At 42.3% G+C, this 21994-nt stretch overlaps 1 protein-coding gene across 3 annotated transcripts; it reads right to left on the bottom strand.

Moving 5' to 3' along the window:
* Nucleotides 1-12270: 12270 nt before the first annotated feature.
* On the bottom strand, nucleotides 12271-20385 carry LOC120024859 (BTB/POZ domain-containing protein 1-like). 3 transcript variants are annotated; one of them, XM_038969188.1, is made up of 9 exons: nucleotides 19828-20385; nucleotides 18636-18792; nucleotides 17709-17814; nucleotides 16619-16816; nucleotides 16033-16225; nucleotides 15163-15250; nucleotides 14534-14680; nucleotides 13924-14103; nucleotides 12271-13891 (listed from the first exon to the last, which is right to left on the bottom strand). In XM_038969188.1, exons 1-8 carry the CDS (start codon nucleotides 20244-20246, stop codon nucleotides 13945-13947), a joined length of 1467 nt encoding a protein of 488 aa, XP_038825116.1. In that variant the 5' UTR covers nucleotides 20247-20385; the 3' UTR covers nucleotides 12271-13891; nucleotides 13924-13944. The 3 variants fall into 3 exon arrangements, with proteins under 3 accessions (XP_038825116.1, XP_038825115.1, XP_038825117.1); XM_038969187.1 differs by having other exon boundaries at nucleotides 12271-14103; XM_038969189.1 differs by having other exon boundaries at nucleotides 12271-14103; nucleotides 16033-16162.
* Nucleotides 20386-21994: the final 1609 nt, after the last annotated feature.

Below are 21994 nucleotides of genomic sequence, written 5' to 3'. Positions count from 1 at the left end.
TAATAAATAAAATAAATGCCTTGACACACCTAGAACTTGTTTATTCAACAAAACTCAACCCTTTCACGCCACCACCAGCTATTGCGCCCATAACTCTACGCTAAGATTTACCATTGTACGAGATTTGTTAAAATAGAGCCCTCAGACTTTTGCATAAATAATGCAATGATGTCAACAGGAGATTTTGGCATAAAATCCAGTTAGGCACAACGACCTCCAGATTTGGACCTCACTGACCCTTTGTGCTGGGAATGTGGCTGTGTATTCTCCTATGGTAAATCACCATGTCTGTCTAAAAAATGGCATCCTATTCCCCATTTAGTACACAAAGAAGTGCACTATATAGAGATGAAGGTGCTATTTAGGATGCAGCCCATCTTAGCTTTCAACAATCACAGACCCTGAGTTGCCTAACATTGGGAGCATGAAGTTCACTGGAAGAGGATTTGTATGTTGTATTCACTATCAGCACATTTCTCCTTGAGGAGAAAATGTGCTCTGCTGTTTTCGACTGGGGTTATCCTCCTATTAGCCTTGTATTTTGTCCTCTTGCCCTACTTCACTTGTACCCTGAGGATTGTGTATGTGCATGTATGTTTGTGTATTTGTTCGTATGTGTGCATCAGTCCATTCAATACTGTCCTTGCCCATGAACTAATCTCACCCTCTTACAGTAATTTCCTCTCATCATGGATCCCCCAAGATTTGACAGCTTTCAGATTTCCATAACGTTTAGCAGCCTGCGCCTGTTGACAGAACGACCAACAGTTATCACATATTTTTGCATCCAGTATTGTTTACTTGCCAACACACACAAAGGAGTCAAGCATATTGAGGAGAAACAGCTGGCTTCTGGTGAACGACCAAAGGGCTAAGAAGTCTTGACCTGACCAGAATAACTGTTGCTCATGTGCTGGTGGAGAAACGCCACGTGTCCCACTGCTGCTGTTTCCCCCTCACTGCTGCTGTTTCCCCCTCACTGCTGCTGTTTCCCCCTCACTGCTACTGTTTCCCCCTCACTGCTGCTGTTTCCCCCTCACTGCTGCTGTTTCCCCATCACTGCTACTGTTTCCCCCTCACTGCTGCTGTTTCCCCCTCACTGCTACTGTTTCCCCCTCACTGCTGCTGTTTCCCCCTCACTGCTACTGTTTCCCCCTCACTGCTGCTGTTTCCCCCTCACTGCTACTGTTTCCCCCTCACTGCTGCTGTTTCCCCCTCACTGCTGCTGTTTCCCCATCACTGCTACTGTTTCCCCCTCACTGCTGCTGTTTCCCCCTCACTGCTACTGTTTCCCCCTCACTGCTGCTGTTTCCCCCTCACTGCTACTGTTTCCCCCTCACTGCTGCTGTTTCCCCCTCACTGCTGCTGTTTCCCCCTCACTGCTGCTGTTTCCCCCTCACTGCTACTGTTTCCCCCTCACTGCTGCTGTTTCCCCCTCACTGCTGCTGTTTCCCCATCACTGCTACTGTTTCCCATCACTACTGCTGTTTCCCATCACTACTGCTGTTTCCCATCACTGCTGCTGTTTCCCCCTCACTGCTACTGTTTCCCATCACTACTGCTGTTTCCCATCACTGCTACTGTTTCCCATCACTGCTACTGTTTCCCATCACTGCTACTGTTTCCCCATCACTGCTACTGTTTCCCATCACTGCTGCTGTTTCCCCATCACTGCTACTGTTTCCCATCACTGCTACTGTTTCCCATCACTGCTACTGTTTCCCATCACTGCTACTGTTTCCCATCACTGCTACTGTTTCCCATCACTGCTACTGTTTCCCATCACTGCTGCTGTTTCCCCATCACTGCTACTGTTTCCCATCACTGCTACTGTTTCCCATCACTGCTACTGTTTCCCCATCACTGCTACTGTTTCCCATCACTGCTGCTGTTTCCCCATCACTGCTACTGTTTCCCATCACTGCTACTGTTTCCCATCACTGCTACTGTTTCCCATCACTGCTACTGTTTCCCATCACTGCTACTGTTTCCCATCACTGCTACTGTTTCCCCATCACTGCTACTGTTTCCCATCACTGCTGATGTTTCCCCATCACTGCTACTGTTTCCCATCACTGCCACTGTTTCCCATCACTACTGCTGTTTCCCCTCACTACTACTGTTTCCCATCACTGCTGCTGTTTCCCCATCACTGTTGCTGTTTCCCATCACTGTTGCTGTTTCCCATCACTACTACTGTTTCCCATCACTGCTGCTGTTTCCCATCACTGCTACTGTTTCCCATCACTGCCACTGTTTCCCATCACTACTGCTGTTTCCCCTCACTGCTACTGTTTCCCATAACTGCTGCTGTTTCCCCTCACTGCAGCTGTTTCCCATCACTGCTGCTGTTTCCCCTCACTGCAGCTGTTCCCCATCACTGCTGCTGTTTCCCATCACTGCAGCTGTTTCCCCATCACTGCTGCTGTTTCCCCATCACTGCTGCTGTTTCCCCTCACTGCTGCTGTTTCCCCTCAGTGCTGCTGTTTCCCATCAGTGCTACTGTTTCCCATCACTGCAGCTGTTTCCCCATCACTCTAGCTGTTTCCCCATCACTGCTGCTGTTTCCCCTCACTGCTACTGTTTCCCCATCACTGCTGCTGTTTCCCCTCAGTGCTACTGTTTCCCATCACTGCTGCTGTTTCCCATCACTGCTGCTGTTTCCCATCACTGCTGCTGTTTCCCCATCACTGCTGCTGTTTCCCCTCACTGCTACTGTTTCCCCATCACTGCTGCTGTTTCCCCTCAGTGCTACTGTTTCCCCTCAGTGCTGCTGTTTCCCCATCACTGCTGCTGTTTCCCCATCACTGCGCTGTTTCCCCTCAGTGCTACTGTTTCCCCTCAGTGCTACTGTTTCCCCATCACTGCTGCTGTTTCCCCATCAATGCTGCTGTTTCCCCTCAGTGCTACTGTTTCCCCTCAGTGCTACTGTTTCCCCATCACTGCTGCTGTTTCCCCATCACTGCTGCTGTTTCCCCTCAGTGCTACTGTTTCCCATCACTGCTGCTGTTTCCCATCACTGCTGCTGTTTCCCATCACTGCTGCTGTTTCCCATCACTGCTGCTGTTTCCCCATCACTGCTGCTGTTTCCCATCACTGCTACTGTTTCCCATCACTGCTGCTGTTTCCCCTCACTGCAGCTGTTTCCCCTCACTGCAGCTGTTTCCCCATCACTGCAGCTGTTTCCCCATCACTGCTGCTGTTTCCCATCACTGCTGCTGTTTCCCCATCACTGCTGCTGTTTCCCATCACTGCTACTGTTTCCCATCACTGCTGCTGTTTCCCTGTCACTGCTACTGTTTCCCCTCACTGCAGCTGTTTCCCCATCACTGCTGCTGTTTCCCTGTCACTGCTCAAAACTACCCGGGCATTTAGTTAACCACACCAGTGGCTGTTTGGGAGCTAGGTCAAGTTGTTAACAGAGTGCAGAATTGATATTAATTATAGGCTATCTGTCTATCTCCCCCTATATTGAAGAGTATCTGATGGTTTAACCCTTTGTACAACAACACTAAATATATTGCTTCTGTACAACGACACTCTAAATATATTGTTTCTGTAAAACAACAAGCTAAATATATTGTTTCTGTAAAACAACAAGCTAAATATATTGTTTCTGTAAAACAACAAGCTAAATATATTGTTTCTGTAAAACAACAAGCTAAATACATTGTTTCTGTAAAACAACAAGCTAAATACATTGTTTCTGTAAAACAACAAGCTAAATGTATTGTTTCTGTAAAACAACAAGCTAAATACATTGTTTCTGTAAAACAACAAGCTAAATACATTGTTTCTGTAAAACAACAAGCTAAATACATTGTTTCTGTAAAACAACAAGCTAAATACATTGTTTCTGTAAAACAACAAGCTAAATACATTGTTTCTGTAAAACAACAAGCTAAATACATTGTTTCTGTAAAACAACAAGCTAAATGTATTGTTTCTGTAAAACAACAAGCTAAATGTATTGTTTCTGTAAAACAACAAGCTAAATACATTGTTTCTGTAAAACAACAAGCTAAATACATTGTTTCTGTAAAACAACAAGCTAAATGTATTGTTTCTGTAAAACAACAAGCTAAATACATTGTTTCTGTAAAACAACAAGCTAAATACATTGTTTCTGTAAAACAACAAGCTAAATACATTGTTTCTGTAAAACAACAAGCTAAATATATTGTTTCTGTAAAACAACAAGCTAAATACATTGTTTCTGAACAAGAACACTCTAAATATATCCTTTTTGTACATCAACACTAAATATATAGTTTCTGTACAACAATACTCCAAATATATTGTTTGGGGCACATGGATTGTTGCCTTTGATTATTTGATAGTATGACATTTAAGAAACATTTTTTTTATTCCGGTCCAGGGCCCAAGGGATAGTACTTGGTTTCCTAGGTGATCTAATGACCTGCCTAGCTGATAGAGAGATGGGTGTTCTGAGTTATTTTTAATGTGGAACCTATATGAAGGTGTGGGGCAGTCAGACCAGGGTTCAAATGCATGTATATTAAATCAATACTTATTTTCTGTGTATTTGAGTATTTTCAAATAATGTGGCGGAATCAACTACTTCTAATTGTTGTATAAGCAATTGTTTTCTAACAATTTCCTATAAATACTATTTTCAAACTATTTTCAAATAGTTGTTTCCAAATAAGTACATGTACGTGACTGTTTGGCTCAGTTAACAGAGCGTAGAACTTGTAGGTTCGATCACTAAAGGGGTACAGCGTATCTGAAAAGAACACTCTTTGGCCAGACTTTGCATGCACTAAGCCCACTGTAACTAGCTTTTGATGAAAACCGATGTTGAATTGCTAAAGGCCTATTAGATGACACCTGAGAAGTTGATTCTCTGAGCGGAGTTAGACCAACCTATATTTGCTATACACTAATATTGTAGAACAGTGTAGCCTGCATGTGAAAGTTGACACTTGTTTGTTTTGTGCATAATATCAAATATTTTTTATTTCCTAAATAGGCAATAAGAATATCAAAGAGGATCATATTTATTTGCCTCTTTTCTCAAATATCATATCAGAAAACTATGATACAAATCATCACTGATCAAGAACTTAGCAGTAGACTACTGAGTATCAACAAGTTACACCAAGTAGGCCGATGTTTGACTAATAGAATTGTATTTTGAACTGCCAACATTGATTTGATATCGGTTTAGTTGCTTCACCAAATAAAAAGGAGGTGGGCGATTTGCATTTTAATAGTTGATTCTTTAATTAAAATCAGACTGATAAATAATATGACTTTATAATATTGAGTATGGAAAAGTGATACCTCTTGTTGGTATTCGTTCTCATGGTTCATACATGACAGCTCTTTCCACGTTCATTCTCCACGTAGCCGTATAATCCATCAGTACTAATGAACCGTCAGTATCACCACACCGGTCCGGGCAGACTAGATCTAGACCAATCAACACGCAACCATTTCTGGGCCAAATCAAGTCCGGACCAGCCCCGAAAATATACCTATGATTGGCCCATATTTAGTCCATCCAGGCTGGCCTTGTTTGGGGGCGGAGCTCATTAGAATAATACCCAGTGTTCAGTTTACGTAACCATTACTGAGAATATTGTTGTAGTTAATATGTTCTGTTGGTTATTTTAACATGATCACTACCTGTTCTAAAGCTTTTGAAAAGGCTACCATAAGTGCAAGTGACGAATAGGAGCAATAAAATATACTTCAACTTTGAACTTGACACGAAGTAATGCTTTCTTCATTGACATGTAGAAAGACATTCAATTATGTGGGGTTGAAATTTGGCCATAGAAACATTGACCAAAAATGTTTCACCAGTTACTTCAAATGGTGATATAGTAACTGGTGAAACCTTTTAGGTGGATGTTTCTACGGCCCTAGACTAATAAGGAGAACATCCAATGCTTATACTATATTCTTCGATAGACATAGAAGTATGCTTTGTAAGCTTACTCTGTGTTCCTCCCAAACAGGACCCTATGCCCTATAGCAGAGATGCACAATTGGCGGACCTTGGTCCGGGTCCGGACCGAGTGAAGGTTTTATCTGGACCTCGACACATTTCTCATAAATTGTTAAATTAAATAATGATGAAGCAACAATTTTTTTCAATGTACACATACTGCACTGGCTCAGCGCAGCTGGGAAGGTCCCAGAGAGCGCCCCATACTACTGTGTGTTGTCCACTCACGTGCGTTATTTAAATCACTTCACGAAACTCAGCCAATGTAAGCGAATGTTTACAATGCATGTTAGGAGACTGATGTTGTCAGAGAGAGAGAGACAGCGAGAGAAGCAAAAGCGGAACGAGAGGAGAAATTATAGAATGGCGTGCGCAAAAGTCAGGAAAGTTGATACAGAAAATCAAGCTTTCAAAGAGGAGTGGGCAGACAAATTTGACCATGTTTGGCTCCATGTACAGTTGTGAGTCTTCTTTCTCCACTATGAACATCATTCAGAATAAGTACCATTCTAGACTCACCAATGAGCACCTACATATGTGCATGAGAATGGCACAGACTCCATTCCAGCCAAGGTTCAAATTACTGGCAGGGCAAGAAACAGCCCATTTCTCTCACTAAAGAAGAGAGATGGAGAAGTGAAGTGTGAGAGAATAGGAAACCTGTGGTTTCTTATTTGTTCAAAAATCAAAGCATTTTTTTCAGAAACAGGCACTTTTGTTATTTTTGTGTGAAGATGCGGCCTTGTTTTGCTTGAAATGAGAACACTTGTGATAGGCCTACTTTTATGTATGATTTGGCTGCATATTTATTTTACCTCATGTTTAATGTCTGCATTGAAAATGTGCAATAAATATTGTTGAAATGTTATTGAAATGTAGTACTTTGTTTATTAGCTATACAGCTATAAGAACTACATATGCCACCAAATCATAGCGCACGTTATCCCCCTTTGGGGGTAGAAAATGTTAGTCACTGGACCTCTTTGAATTCTAATTGTGTACCCCTGCCCTATAGGGTTCTGGTCAATAGTTGGCCTAGTGCACTATACAGGGAATAGGTTGTCATTTGGTGATGGAAATAAAGGCCATGGGTTAAGCTCTGTTGGGAAAACGCTCAGTCCTCTCCCCCTCTGGAGCTCCAAACATGAAAGGCTACTTTAATCTTTCAGAGCACAAATTTATTGTCTGACCCCATTTGTCTTCTCTGACACTCCATCCTTACCCATTCTCCTTACAAGCCTATTTAGCCAGCGCTAACATCCAAGCATAGCATATGAATCATCACTCAGTGTGACTTTTATATATTTTTCAAGCTACCCGTGCTCCTCAGCTCATTGTTTTCTCTGCACTGGAGACAGGTTACTCATGACTGCAATTGCCCAGAACCTTGTTCTTGATGTGGCTGTGTGGCTGTGTGGAGGTGATTACTGCTCTACAGCAACGGCAGTATGGCTCCGCGGTGACCCATTTCTCAGACCGATAAGCGTGTATGATTAGGAAACTTTCCGAGGTGCAGCATCATTCTGGGTGTGAGTCGCAAATCCACTTCTACGGAGACGTCTGGCCCCATATAGGGAGGGAAGAAGAAGGGGATAGACGTTTCCTTTTGATGGACCTCCCTGTCTTTCCAGGATAACAACAAAAGTGTAGATCAGTGTGATATCAGAGAAGATTGGTTTCTGTTGCAAAAGTGCCTTGTCTAGACATGAAAACCACTATATAGTTCAGAATCTGACTGATCGCATCAGTTCTTTCTGTGTACTGACACCTTATGTACCAATCTGTTGCAGACTACCTGACTGCTAGTATGATGAATAGCTTAATTTGACCTCACACACTCTTAAAACAGTAAAACAGTCAAAACACTTTCTTTGGACTTGATAAAGGTGTGATAGCCTTGTGCAGGGCTTTCTCCTATAGAGCTAAGTAAAAAAAATATGGAATGGTCTGCCGATCTATGTGACAGATTCAGATTCGGTCTCAACCTTTAAAGGGATACGTCAGGATTTTGGCAATTAAGCCCTTTATGTATACTTAACAAAAATATAGATGCAACATGTAAAGTGTTGGCACCATGTTTCATGAGCTGAAATAAAAGACCCCAGATATTTTCCATACGCACTGAAAGCTTATTTCTCTCAAATGTTGTGCACACATTTGTTTACATCCCTGTTAGTGAGCATTTCTCCTTTGCCAAGATAATCAATTCACCTGACAGCTGTGGCATATCAAAGGCTGATTAAGCAGCATGATCATTACACAGGTGCACCTTGTGCTGGGGACAATAAAAGGCCATCCCTTTAAATCTTTACTGAAGACGAATTAATCTCTTCAGTAGGTCCTATGACTGAGTGTAGTCTGGCCCAGGGGTCTGAAGCACGAACCACCCTTGCTGTCTCTGCCTGGTAGGCTCACCTCTCTCCACTGGGATTCTCTGCCTCTGACCCTATTACGGGAGCTGAATCACTGGCTTGCTCACGCTCTCCCATGCCGTCCTTAGGAGGGGTGCATCACATCTAGCCAGGCCTTTTCGCTATACTTGACCTGAGTGGGTTGAGTCACTGACGTGATCTCCCTTCCTGCCCTCAGGCTTGTGCAGTGGGGGAGATCTTTGTGGGCCATACTCTGCCTTGTCTCAGGGTAGTAAGTTAGTGGTCTGTTGATATCCGTTTGGTGGTGTGGGGTATGTGCTTTGGCATCGTGGGTGGGGTTATATCCTGCCTGGTTGGCCCTATCCGTGGGTAACTTTGGACGGGGCCACAGCGTCCCCCGACCCACCCTGTCTCAGTCCCCAGTATCTTTGCTTCAATAGTCTTTGCTTCAATAGTCTCTCTCTCTCTCTCATCATTCAAGTCCCCCACATACGCAAGGTAAGTAGTTTTGTAAGTTATGAGACTCTGCTATTTCTCTCTGAGATGTCCTCCTCTTCTTCACAGCCTGACTTTCCATTCCAGCCTCCTCTTCTCTCGCTCACGTATGAATCAACTGGAGCTTTCAAATCCCCCTCAGTGAACCCTCGGAGGCAGATAAGCATTTGAAAGAAGAAAAAGACCAGGGATGTGGAGAGCTGTGCTGAATTCTACAGAGCTATAGCGTATATGCTGGAGACACACACTCACTCATGCATGCATGTACATGCTCGCACACACACACAGGTGGAATTAGATCCCCCCAAGCCAGTCTGAGATCTGAGTCTGTGGGTACCTCAGGTTATCACCTACCAGCAGCACAGGGGTAGTTGGAGCTATCGCTCATGCTCCCAGAGAGGGGAAGTACTCAAGACAAGTCGAACAAGGCAAACGTGGGCTTAGCATGATAACAATAAGTAAGGTGGTTAAGTTTTGAAGAATTAAACTTTGGAGAAAGTAAAGTTATGTGACGTTATCTGGAGGGATGGATTCCAAACTTGCTAAACAAGATAGGAGTAGTGTAATATGGTAATTTAGCAGATGATGCTATTCAAAGTGATTTACAGTTGACACATGGTATTCAGTAGAGTATTTGTATGGCAGCTGCCTGTGGGCATTGCTTGGAGATAGGGATGGGGAAATCTAATCCTCAGGGTCTGAATTCCTGCTGTTTTTCTGACGTATTCGTGTCACTGATTGGCCAGAGAGTTTTCTCACCTGGGACATGTTCAGAAGGAAAACATTGTTGAACGTTGCAGATAGAAATGTCATGAATAAGAGACAAAATGATTCATTATTCTACATGTCATAGTCAGGCATGTTTGTTCTACAGTATATATTTCTACCCGAATGTTATGCCCCTGATGTCCCAGGTCTCTGACGCAATGGGAAGGGTGAACACCAGCAATGCTGGCGACTTCGACATCTAAATTAGTGTACCCCTGGCTTATGTGATAGCCTACCATACCTTTAGGCTCACCTCTATTTCCCTCCTACCGGCAAGTTGTAAAGATCCCATCCTCTTTTGCTCTGTCCAGTCTCCCAGTCCCAAAGGAGGCGTGAAGACACTGTGCTTTCTGAAGCAATTCACAGAAAAACCACAGTGCAGAAAAACCCATTACCTTTGGAAAATAAGACGCCGCTGTTCCACAGAGCAGAAATTGCTTGAACAATCCCCCCTGATCTCAGTCCCAGAAAAATAAGTAAAGACGATTCTGAAAGTCAAAAACATACATACCAGGTAAATAATAATGTGAGAAAAGGGCGAGAAGAATGCCAGCCAGGCAGTCCCCATGTGTCCATGCGCAGAGAGGGGCTTTAGACCTTACATACCCCAACAGGTCGGGGATTTAACTCATCCTGTCTGTGAGTGGCACAGTATTACAGGCTTTTGGGCCTGGAGAGAGAAACATGATTGAGCCTCACTCACAGCGAGAGACATCAAGTCTTTAAATATTTCAATAGCTGTTTAGTGAAAACGGCCCTTGGCTTTGGATTCCATGTGTATCTCAGTCAGAATACACTGTCTCCCTGGGATCTAATAGTCTTACTGCAAGACGCCACCAAACATGAAAAGCAATATCCCCCTGGGTCTTTACTGGCCTGTAAGCAATGTCAGTTTATGGAAATATCTATGTTTTACAGGGGGGGGGGGGGGGGGACATGCAGAGATCAATGCATTTCATTTACAAATGTCCTGGATTTATTCTGTATCTGGATATGGCTCAGTTATGGATAGCCAACATTCTCTACTAATATTCTCATTTGGATTGCTGAGAATTTGGTAATAAAAGGAATACAAAGGCTAATTACCTCATGCATAATCATCTTTCAAACCATAGGTGGTTTTTATTGTCTTCTGAATATAACAAGTGCAAACAAAAGGTCAGAAATACACATACATAACTTCCTACATTTGGTTATTGCTTTTAATAGTCTTTGAAGACTCATCACAAACCCCTAATGTGCACACATCTGTTTCAAAATAGCTATTCAGGGAATCACTGTTCAACCAAAGTGCTAACTTATTCAGAGATAGCACACTGAATATTCATTAGGAAGAACACAAGTTGGTTGGATTTTGGTAGTTTCATAATTTTGATCAAATAAGCAATAGTTTGTCTATGGATATTTGTGTTCAATAGGTATACTGCTACTTACCTCTCTGCTACTTACCTCTCTGCTACTGTCCATGTTGTGTGACAATGTGTTTGCAAAATATTGATATTGATATTTAATGGGTCTACTATTCAACAATAGCTGCCTGGAATAAGTCTACTATAACTATTACTTATCTGCCTTATTCAAGAGCTATGTTGTGTTTAGATGTTTGTAAGAGACAGTAAGATGATTTATCTTCGCAGATTCTGAGAATTCAGTATGGTGGAATGGCAACATTTCTTCACCAGCCCAGAGAAAAACCTCTCAAACCCAGCCCCAAGTATGATTCTGGAAAATATTGCCAATTTTTACACCGTTTGGCAAATTGTTTTTCACAACATTTATTTTGCACAAAATATATTTATTTCAGTAAGATTATTTCCTGCGCTTGACAATTGAACACATTTCTTTGCAGTAAAGTATGCCTAATGTGGAAGTGATGTCACTTTTTTTTTTCACAGGCCAATGTCCTTGCCGGAGTGGCATTCCGCATTTAACAACAACAAAAAACAGCCGCTGCATCTTTGACAGTCTAGCAAGCAACCAAAGCAATTCAGCATATGAAACAAAAATACAAGCATATCCCTTTCTCTCTCCTCCATTACCTACAAGGCAGGCCAACTTGTCCAGCATGTTATCTGATGTATATTACCTTTGATATTGTAGAAAATCAAATAAGTGGACATTTGAAAAACCCTATTTCCATAGCATGGACAAGAGACCAGAGGTGACTGGTTTTAGAGCTGTAACTCATGCAGATACAAAGCTATTTAAAAGTATGCCTAGAAGCAAAACACTTGATTCAGCTAATCAACTATTAATCAAAGCCTTTGGTTGGTTGAATCAAGTATTAATGCTGGGATGGAACAAAAGCCTGCAGCACAGCGAGTGGGTCCAGGGTCCCTATGAACTGGTTTGAAGATAAATTGGAGCAGGTGTTGTTGGAGAGCCATTGATTTAACTTGGAGCTCCACCTACAGGAACTATTGTAGTATTACAACTACTTGTTACATTGCCATTCCCCCCCATCTTTCTGTATAGTCCTACATTATGTATGAGAGCATTACATCTGAAGCATTAAAGCATTGTTGAACAGTTTCCCAGATTATAGGTGTTTTTGAGAGCATTAAATCTGTGATGTATTGTTGAACAGCTTCACAGATCCCAGACTGTAGCTTTAATGACACACTACACTGAATCATTTCAGAAGGTATCACAAATACATCATTGGTGTCAACATACTTTATTGCAGAGAGATAAAAATATACATTTCCACTTGTTTCAGCAATTAACAGTCACAATATTATCCTGTCTTACTCTTAGATAACGTGCTAAGGAAACAAATTAAAGCATGTAACATACATTGGCAAACTTTCACATACGCACAAATACTCAGACGTCACTAGTTAAGATTTTATTTGCACATGAAAAATCCCACCTGCAAATATAATCAATGAAGGTTATGCACGAAAATGGTGGAACTTTTTCCACGTCAGCATTCAAACTACGAAATGACATTGATCGAACGGTGAAGGGCACTCTGCGATTTTACACTACATGGGGTGTATTCATAAGTGCACACCATAGCTAAACGTTTTGCAATGAAAACGAGTTTCTTACTGGACAAGTCCAGGTAGTCCCTTCCCGTTTCAGTGTCTAGTGAAAACACTCCAGACAACAGCACTGTAGTGGGTGATTCCCTGATGAAGGTACGGACCACAAAAAGCCAGTAGAAGATAGAACATTTCCAACTGTGTCATTGTCTACCATCACCCGGATTCCAGCCAGTCCACAGTCCTATTATACATCTCTACATGTAACAAACCATTTAGAGTTCCAGTTCTATTACCTCAAATGTCTGACACAGTGGAGGCTGGTGGGAGGAGCTATAGGAGGACAGGCTCACTGTAATGGCTGGAATGGAATACATTTAACGGTATCAAACATATGGAAACCACATTGACTCCTTACCCTTTATTCCGTTCCAGCCATTACAATGAGCCCGTCCTCCTATAGTTCCTCCCACCAGCCTCCACTGGTCTCGCACACATCCGAGTTCACAAACCAGCAGACTAGACCTACACCACTCCACTCCTTTTGGTTTCCGAAAGTCTTTGTATCCATTCCTGAACAGCAGAAGGCACAATCCCTCTAACCCGAGTGTCTGTCGGTCTGTTTCTGCCCTCTTGCCAACTCCTTATGGAATCGTCTTGGACAACGACAGCAATGGACTCAGCCAGAGCACAAACAGATCTGGGACCAGGCTACAAACCTTCCTGAAGTCTGCCATTCCATTCCACTCTCAGGCTTACCCAACCTCATAGGCAGTGCTCATTAGAGCACACCATAGCAAAACATTTTGTAACAGAAAATAAGTGCTTCTTATTGGACAAGTTCAGGTAGTACCTCCCTGTCGCACTCCATTTTCCTCCATTCTATGCCTACAGAACATGGCCACCTGGTTTAGGTGTTGTAGATGGTGTCTACCTGATCCAGGGCATTGATCAGCATGGCACAACATTGCGGAACGTTCAGATAGAAATACATTATCTAGAAAAAACATGCCGCAATGAGGCATCACGTCATCTCTATTCGTGACGTTTCTAGCTGCAACATTCCAAGTTTGCCTACTGAACAGAACCCAGTCGTGGTTACTAGGGAGTCATGTTTAATAGTGCAAGCAACGGAAAACAATTTTTTTTTAAGTGCTGCAACGGAAACCAAAATGCAAAAATGTTTCACGGACGAGTCCAGGTAGGACCGCCCCAGGTTCTACAGGACCCAGGTGTGGACCGCCCCAGGTTCTACAGGACCCAGGTGTGGACCGCCCCAGGTTCTACAGGACCCAGGTGTGGACCGCCCCAGGTTCTACAGGACCCAGGTGTGGTGAGGAGGTGTCTAGGTGTAGTAGATGATCTCTGGGATCTGTCCGTCCTCCACTGACGTGCCGTTGTTGTTCCCAGGAGAGCTGAAAAAGAAAAAGGTGGTCTTGGTCCCCGTGGCGGACTCCTGGCTCACTTTCTTTAACCCTTTAGTGCCGTAGTGAGAGTCCGGGCCCTACAGGACACCAGTGGATTGTTAGGATAGAGAAATTATGCACAAAACTCAGTTTTTGCTATGTACTGAAATGATCCACCTTGAAAGCTTGACATAAAACATTCCTAAAATATTGTAACGGTGGACTAATGGACATAAATACAAAAATACTTGTTTATAGTTTTGTGTGAACAATCCCTTTAAGATGAGCTGACGATTAAAATGTTCATACAAAGTCAACTGTGGTCACACACAGGGTTGATGATCTAGTAGAATACAGACCAAAACTAGTTTGCATCAACATTTGATTCAAGTCTACAATAAACATGCTGCTGTTAGCAGCAGAGGCAAAGTTCAAACCCAGAGAAATAAGACACAATAGCCTATTTGTTTGTAAACATGCACCAGAGTACTCAGTATCACAGCTTCTGTCGCTATGGGGTGAGCGTACCTTTAAGGTTGCACAAGCGGTGTAGCTAACATTGGGTAAAATCTCCACAGGCTCCTTGAACATGACTCTGAACGTGTTGGCTGTTCCGTCACAGCTGAAGCCCGTGTCGTTAGTTGCTAGCGTTAGGCTTTTGTCACTCTCAATAATCTGAAAGAAATTATGTAAATAGGACCATGTCTGTTTCTGTCCTTTGACTCCTCCCACTTACACAAACCTTGTTATAAACAATTATTGTCAATTACTGTTTGCACTATAGCTTAAAAAAATACATATATACATTTTTTTTTTTTTTTTTAAAGGTTTTCTGAACAAATTCACTATAATGGCCTGGATCGTGTTCAGTTGGCACCAAACAGGGGAAAAAAACATTTTGAAACAGAAAGGTACTACCTGACCTTGTCTAATAACAACCCAGGTTTTTGCTTTTCCATTGCAAAACGTTTTGTTACTATGTGCCCTACTTGACACAACCCTGGTGACCAGATCTCTTAGTGCTTCATACACAGTAAGGAACATTGGAGAAGTTATCGTGTAACTGAAGCACTAACAGGACACATTTGGCCTGGCTACCAGGCTGATAACGAAGCACAGGAGATAACATCATGAGCTCATCATTATTAAATGCTTACCTGTATATTAACCTGATAGTCCGTAGGTCCGTGGATCGAGCCATACAGTCCGAACCCCACCACTGATATTCTTCTATTTACATTAAATCTACAGGAGATGGAAATTACAAGATACTTTTAGAAATCTTAAAACGAACAAACACTGCTTACATTAAATCACATGCAATAGAATATCCACCAATGGGAGACGAACACTGCCTTTATTAAAACACATGCAATCATCTCCACCAATGGGGGTGTGGTGAAGAGGTATGAGGCTGGAGAAAGACCATGCTCAAATTCAACTGGTTGACTCCTTTAACAGCACACGTTGCAATAGAAGAACAACCATCTCAAACTTTTCTGGGGGTGTTGATTTGCATTGAAATGTTCCACCACTGTAAAACAGTGATGTGGCTGGTTTTTTATGGCTCTGCCAGAAGCAAACCCCCTCCAAAAATATGTTGAACCGACTTAATATTTGTACATTTTGTCATTTATCAGACGCTCTTATCCAGAGCGACTTACAGGAGTAATTAGGGTTAAGTGCCTTGCTCAAGGGCACAACGACAGACCCTTGTCGGCTCTGTGTTTGGAAACAGCAACCTTTGTTACTGGCCCAACGCTCTAACCACTAGGCCACCTGCCGCTCATAAGTGTTCCTCTCCACGAGGTCTGTAGAAAAAGGCTTATAGGTTATTGAAGGACAAACCAGAGTTGTATGGAGGCTGCTTTTGACACACCATCATCTGAATAATTTGCATGTCCAAAAAATAAATACGAGCCAAATAAAAAGTAATTTCTGTGCAAGGGCTTTTAGTCATTCTAATTGTATAGTGTGGGGCCGGTAGGACATTGTTACGTTGTAGACAAGCAGGTACACAGTCTCACCTGATCCTGTCACTGGTGCCACTGTATCCCCAGCGACTTTCAACCTGCTGGAACCTACTAATGCTGCCCTCCTTTCCTCGGAGGCAGCAGCGGGGCCTGTCAATGTAGTCTACCCGCGGCTTGGGGTTTACTGTAAAGTGTAAAAACAGATTTACCACCTCCCGATCGAACAATATTCCAGACTGGGCAGGCCCTGTTGCACAAGAAAGAATATCAAACTGGTTTCAGACTGGGCAGGCCCTGTTGCACAAGAATGAATATCAAACTGGTTTCTAGAGCTGGGTTCATTGGACAGCAGAAACACAAACACATTTATAAAATGATTATACACCGTTATGTTCAATATGAATTCTAGGTTACAAGTATGTTCAAGTATTTACATTTTACAAAACTGAGCTTGATGAAAAGCAGTGCTTACTCGTATTAAAAAGTAATAACATTTAGGATATGTGAAATCTGACAAAGCAGAGTCCTAACTTATTTAGCATTTTAAACTACAACTTTAGATTGTGTGTGTGTGTTTGTCTTTCTGTTCACGGGCATCCGTCTCTGTGTGTATATATGTCTCAGACAGAGAGATGCCCACCCGCAGCAAACTCCTCCACAGTCATGAGTGGGAAGCGGATGAGGGTTAGGGCCTTGCCCAGAACCTTCTGTTTGTTCTCAGAGGTGAGGGGAAGCTGTTGCCTGTAACACTCGGCATCCGCCCAGCGCACCACCGCACCAAATAGACGGTTTTCGCGAATCCCCAGGGTGTCTCTCTCCAGCACTGCACACAGCGTATCTAAGAAAACAGGCTCAGTGTTAGGCCTAGTCTACACAGTATGACAAAAAGGGAAGGGTTTAGGGTCAAACGTTAAACTCAATTGCCTCCAGAATGCACCCAGAAACAAACATACACTTAAAGTAGTCCATTTCTTCTACTACCTCGATGATGGGGATCCTAATAAAATACTGATGGATTCTATTAAAACGTAACATGTTTCAAGTTAAACTGTAGTTTGTATCCTGTGTAGTGAATGATTACTGTGAGTATTAATGGAGTTTAGGTCATGAAACTGTGTGGATGCTCATTTAGAAACTGACCTAATGAGCAGGGCCAGGCCCAGAACAGAAGATGGACGGGGTGTGATTCTGACATCTGGCTAAACAAAGAGGACCATGGACATTCCACAGGGGAGCCAGAGGGAAACTCATTGGGGTCAGAACATGTATAGCTGGGGAGGTGACGCCTACAAGGGAAGAGTATAAAATGTGTTGTGAGCTTTCTAAATGGATGCACTCAGCTGACTGTATCCTTGGTATTAAACACTTGAAACTTCTCTTGAGCTTTTGGTCTCAATTCCTTATTGCAATAGCATTTTTCTAAGTTTATTGGCGGTTCATGAATAAACTGAAAAGGTACATAGCACCACATACTGTGCTGAGTGCGTTGGTCTTAACAGGTATAAAGCCACGGTTGGTGACGTAGCTACTACCACCTGCAGTTATGGGATGTTTGCTCAGGAGTCATTTGCTGACCCCTCCTGTTGTCCTGGAAAGAATTATGTTCTTCCCACCCAGTTGACTACATCAGAAGCACGCATGATGGCTAACCCCCTTCGTTTACCCAAATCATCCACTGTATATCATTGGGATATGTTCCTGTGTGAATAATAAGCCATACTGATGCATACCTAGGTCAATGTCAGTGAATCCTTCTGCGTTTATGGCATCACCGGTGCTTTTGTCTATTGTTTCCAAACAGAGGCTGGCAAGCTGAGGCTCATCGAATAGTCTGGCCTGCAGAAAGAATGAGCACGGTACAAGATGACACATCAGCATGAGACACATGGAGAAGTTGTCTGTTCAAGCACCAACCTCGGGAATTTCCACCTGATTTGATAAAGGCATAACTTGATATAAAACATTCTAGGATCAAACTTGCTCAACAGAACAAAAACAGGAAACGACAACTCTTTAATATACCTTACATTTTTTAAGATGTTTTGTTTAGGAAGCACATTGGCCTACGCAAATACTTTTGACAGTGGACATGGACACTGTGGGATGTGACCTGTGTTTAAGCTAGTTTATTCTGTAGTACTACCCAAGTCATCTAAGTCGGTGTATTATCTTCAGTCATGGCTTAGTTTTGGGGGTTTTGTATACCCTGTTCTGAATTGTTACCCAAGAGGAATTGGCAGAGATGCCATCTTGGCTATTCTTTCTATGTGATAAACTACAGTAGTCTATTCTATTTAGTGAAGAGCTGGCATATTCTTTAGTACCCACATGAGGGTTTTATGTATTATAGTTAATGCTACCAGTTCTATATACTACCTGAGTGAGTAGTAGTATTATAGTTAATGCTACCAGTTCTATATACTACCTGAGTGAGTAGTAGTATTATAGTTAATGCTACCAGTTCTATATACTACCTGAGTGAGTAGTAGTATTATAGTTAATGCTACCAGTTCTATATACTACCTGAGTGAGTAGTAGTATTACGTAGAATAGTTCATGCAATAGGAGTTATATTACCAGCCCTATATACCTGAGTGAGTAGTAGTATTACATAGAATAGTTCATGCAATAGGAGTTATATTACCAGCCCTATATACCTGAGTGAGCAGCATGAATGCGTTGTCTGCCCTGAGGTGTTTGGTAAGGAACTCCACACACTGAGTCTCTAGAGCAGGAACGGCATATTTCTTCGCCGTGTACAGAGTGGTCATCACCGTCTCTGGTCCTATGTGGACCTCGTCAGAGTACAGGAACCTGCACGCGCGCACGCACGCACGCACACACACACACACACACACACACACACACACACACACACACACACACACACACACACACACACACACACACACACACAGTAAGTGGTCAAAGAAGGTGGGAGGGACAGGCTTCCAGAACACCAAAATGTCTGTCTTCTAAAACAAAAGCTTGACATTGCATATAGAAGAGAAATACGTTTCATTTTTTTAAAGAAGAGGTAATTAGGAATAGCTCAGGCAGGAGCCTTGTTTGATATCAGTTTCATCAACTCACATCAAATGTTATTGGTAACATACACGTAATTAGCAGATGTTATTGCAGGCGTCACAAAATGCTTGAGCTTCTAGCTCCAACAGTGCAGTAATATCTAATAAATTACACAACATATACCCAATACACACCATTCTAAGTAGGAATCAATTAAGACTATATACATATGGACGAGTGATGACAGAGCAGAACGGACTAAGATACAGTAGAATAGTATAGAATACAGTATATATGAGATGAGTAATGCCAGATATGTAAACATTATTAATTGAATGAGATACCGTAGAATAGTATAGAAAACAGTATATACATATGAGATGAGTAATGCCAGATATGTAAACATTATTAAAGTGACTAGTGTTCCATTCCTTAAAGTGGCCAGTGATTTCTAGTCTATGCCTATAGGCAGCAGTCTCTAGTGTGTCAATAATACATGAATATTATCATACAGCAAATGCAATGTCTGCACTCATAACATAAGGGCAACAATATAACTAACTAGTATTTATTTTACCTTTATTTAACTAGGGAAGTCAGTTAAAAACAAATTATTATTTTCAATGACGGCCTAGGAACAGTGGGTTACTGCCTTGTTCAGGGGCAGAACGACAGATTTGTACCTTGTTAGCTCGGGGATTTGAACTTGCAATCTTTCGGTTACTAGTCCAATGCTCTAACCACTAGGCTACCCTACCAACAACACCTCGCTATAAATATATTATATCGCAATGCAGTGCATGATCGGTCAATAGATGTTACCTTAGCAAGGCCAGGAAGGCTGCAGGTTCCACATCAGGTAACTCTATCTCGGCCGAGGTGGTGGCCATTCCCCCGTTGAACATGGCGTCAAATACTGCACTACCAGCAGCTAGGACGAATTTATGCGCTGGTATCCTCTGCGCCTGTCTACCTTTACCGACAATAAACCTAACGTCACTGAGCAGTTCGTTATTGAAGAGAAACGCGAAGCGCTCTTTTACTGAGCTCTTCGTGGCCTGCCAGTTGTACATAGGCTCCCGGTGAAGGCCACCCGACGGGGGTGAGATTGGTGCTGCGACCACGGGGACTGGCATATTCGAGGCCACTCCAGCATTTCTTCCCGCTCCAGAATGTGCGAAATTTGATGCTCGTCCTTCAAGATTGGACGGTGGGCCGATACCACCACCCCCAGTCGCCATTTCGTACCGTTGTCCTTATTGGCTTTTACGATTGATAACCGTGGAAAATATCAATGACGCATATTTGCGTTTTATTGCGATTTTTTCACCAACGAATGGGCCAGTGTTTGTTACTGCTTTCTTTCTCGCTCTCCAGGAATGACGCACACTTCCGCGGTTTACGTCTCTTCCTGTGAATCCTTCTTGTTGTTTTCTTTTAACCCTTTAGGTGGCGCTGTTTTCTGGTGTCACGTCAAGCAGACAGCATCGCTGAATACCTTTATTTTGGAATTACCACAAATCTGTCTGGACCATGCATATTAGACACTAGACACGAAACACGACAGCACACAGTTGATCATTTCCACACAATCCGAATGCGGCAGAGCCAAACTGGTTTGCAACAAGCCAAGCATTCTTGAATAGTTTATATACTCGTTTTTTAGTTAATACTTTCCAGCTAACTTCTGGATAATTGTCAAATCTTTGAAACAAAGCTCCACCCCCTCCTTGCAGACAGACAGCCTCTGGTCCCATCCTAGACAAAATGTACATTTGTAGTGCTTTTAATAAGCGTTAGGCTTCAGCTGGCCACCTGCTTGAAAGGATAGTCTCTGAAAGAGGTAGTCCTTTAGTCGCCTCAACAGATTGTAAAGAATAATGCTCTAACAGACTCACATAGTTTATTTTAATTTCAACCATTTGATATCTGTGATGTACTAAGTGCCTTTCTAAAGATCGATGTAAAAAACATCCACAGGTGCTGATTCAGTTGACCCCTTCTTATTACAGCTCTCTGTCCATAGTCGCGGGAAGTAGGGTTGCTGAGGGTGTTGCAGCTCCCCCTGAAAAATCTGAATAAATATATATGTATATATTAATGTAATATTCATCTCTCTCTCTCTATATATATATATATATATATATATATATATAGAGAGAGAGAGAGAGAGAGAGAGAGAGAGAGAGAGAGAGAGAGAGAGAGAGAGAGAGAGAGAGAGAGAGAGAGAGAGAGAGAGAGAGAGAGAGAGAGAGAGAGAGAGAGAGAGAGAGAGATAGATAGAGAGAGAGATAGATAGATAGATAGATAGATAGATAGATAGATAGATAGATAGATAGATAGATAGATAGATAGATTAATACATAAAGGCAGAGATCCTTATGATCCTTATGATAATTACCGCCAATCTCCAAGTTATCTTGCCTAGCCAACTCCCAGCTACAAACTTTTTTAACATCTCACTCTATTCTAAATATGCACTAGTCTGGTTTTAGAGCTGGACATAGAACCGTTTCAGCTACTATGCTTGTTTTAGATGATGGGTTTGCCTAGATCATAAAAAACATTGTGCTGCCTGATTTATAGACCTTTCTAAGGCATTCAAACCGTTGACCATTCCCTACTCATTCAAAAACTGTCAGAAATGGGCCTGGACAATAAGTATTTCAAATGGTTTAAGAGCGATCTGACAGACAGGACACAATGTGTGCTTTGTGATGGTGTCAAGTCTAGTTTTCTCAGTATTACGAAAGGTGAACAGCAGGGGTCGGTATTGGGACCTGTTCTTTTTAATGTTTATATAAATAATATTGGTCTATGTATTAAATCCTGTAATATTCATCTGTATGCAGACGATATGGTTATGTATGCCATTGCACCGACTGTTGACCAAGCTATGATAGAGCTGCGATCTGATTTTGTTGCATTACAGAAAGCCCTTGTTGATTTAAAACGTGAACTTAATGCAGGCAAAACTAAATATATGTTG

Source organism: Salvelinus namaycush, chromosome 30 (genome assembly GCF_016432855.1).
Source record: "Salvelinus namaycush isolate Seneca chromosome 30, SaNama_1.0, whole genome shotgun sequence".
Taxonomy (NCBI): Eukaryota; Metazoa; Chordata; class Actinopteri; order Salmoniformes; family Salmonidae; genus Salvelinus; species Salvelinus namaycush.
Note: the sequence above shows the minus strand (reverse complement) of the source record. Positions and strands in the feature narration are given on the sequence as shown.

What these genes read in the sequence shown, in the direction of transcription:
- LOC120024859 (XM_038969187.1), bottom strand. Translation starts at nt 20,246, where the DNA reads ATGGCGACTGGGGGTGGTGGTATCGGCCCACCGTCCAATCTTGAAGGA. An exon ending in CATTCATGCTGCTCACTCAG is followed by an intron (nt 17,815 to 18,635) that starts GTATATAGGGCT and finishes TTCTTTCTGCAG; the next exon opens with GCCAGACTATTCGATGAGCC. An exon ending in GGCACCAGTGACAGGATCAG is followed by an intron (nt 15,251 to 16,032) that starts GTGAGACTGTGT and finishes CATCTCCTGTAG; the next exon opens with ATTTAATGTAAATAGAAGAA.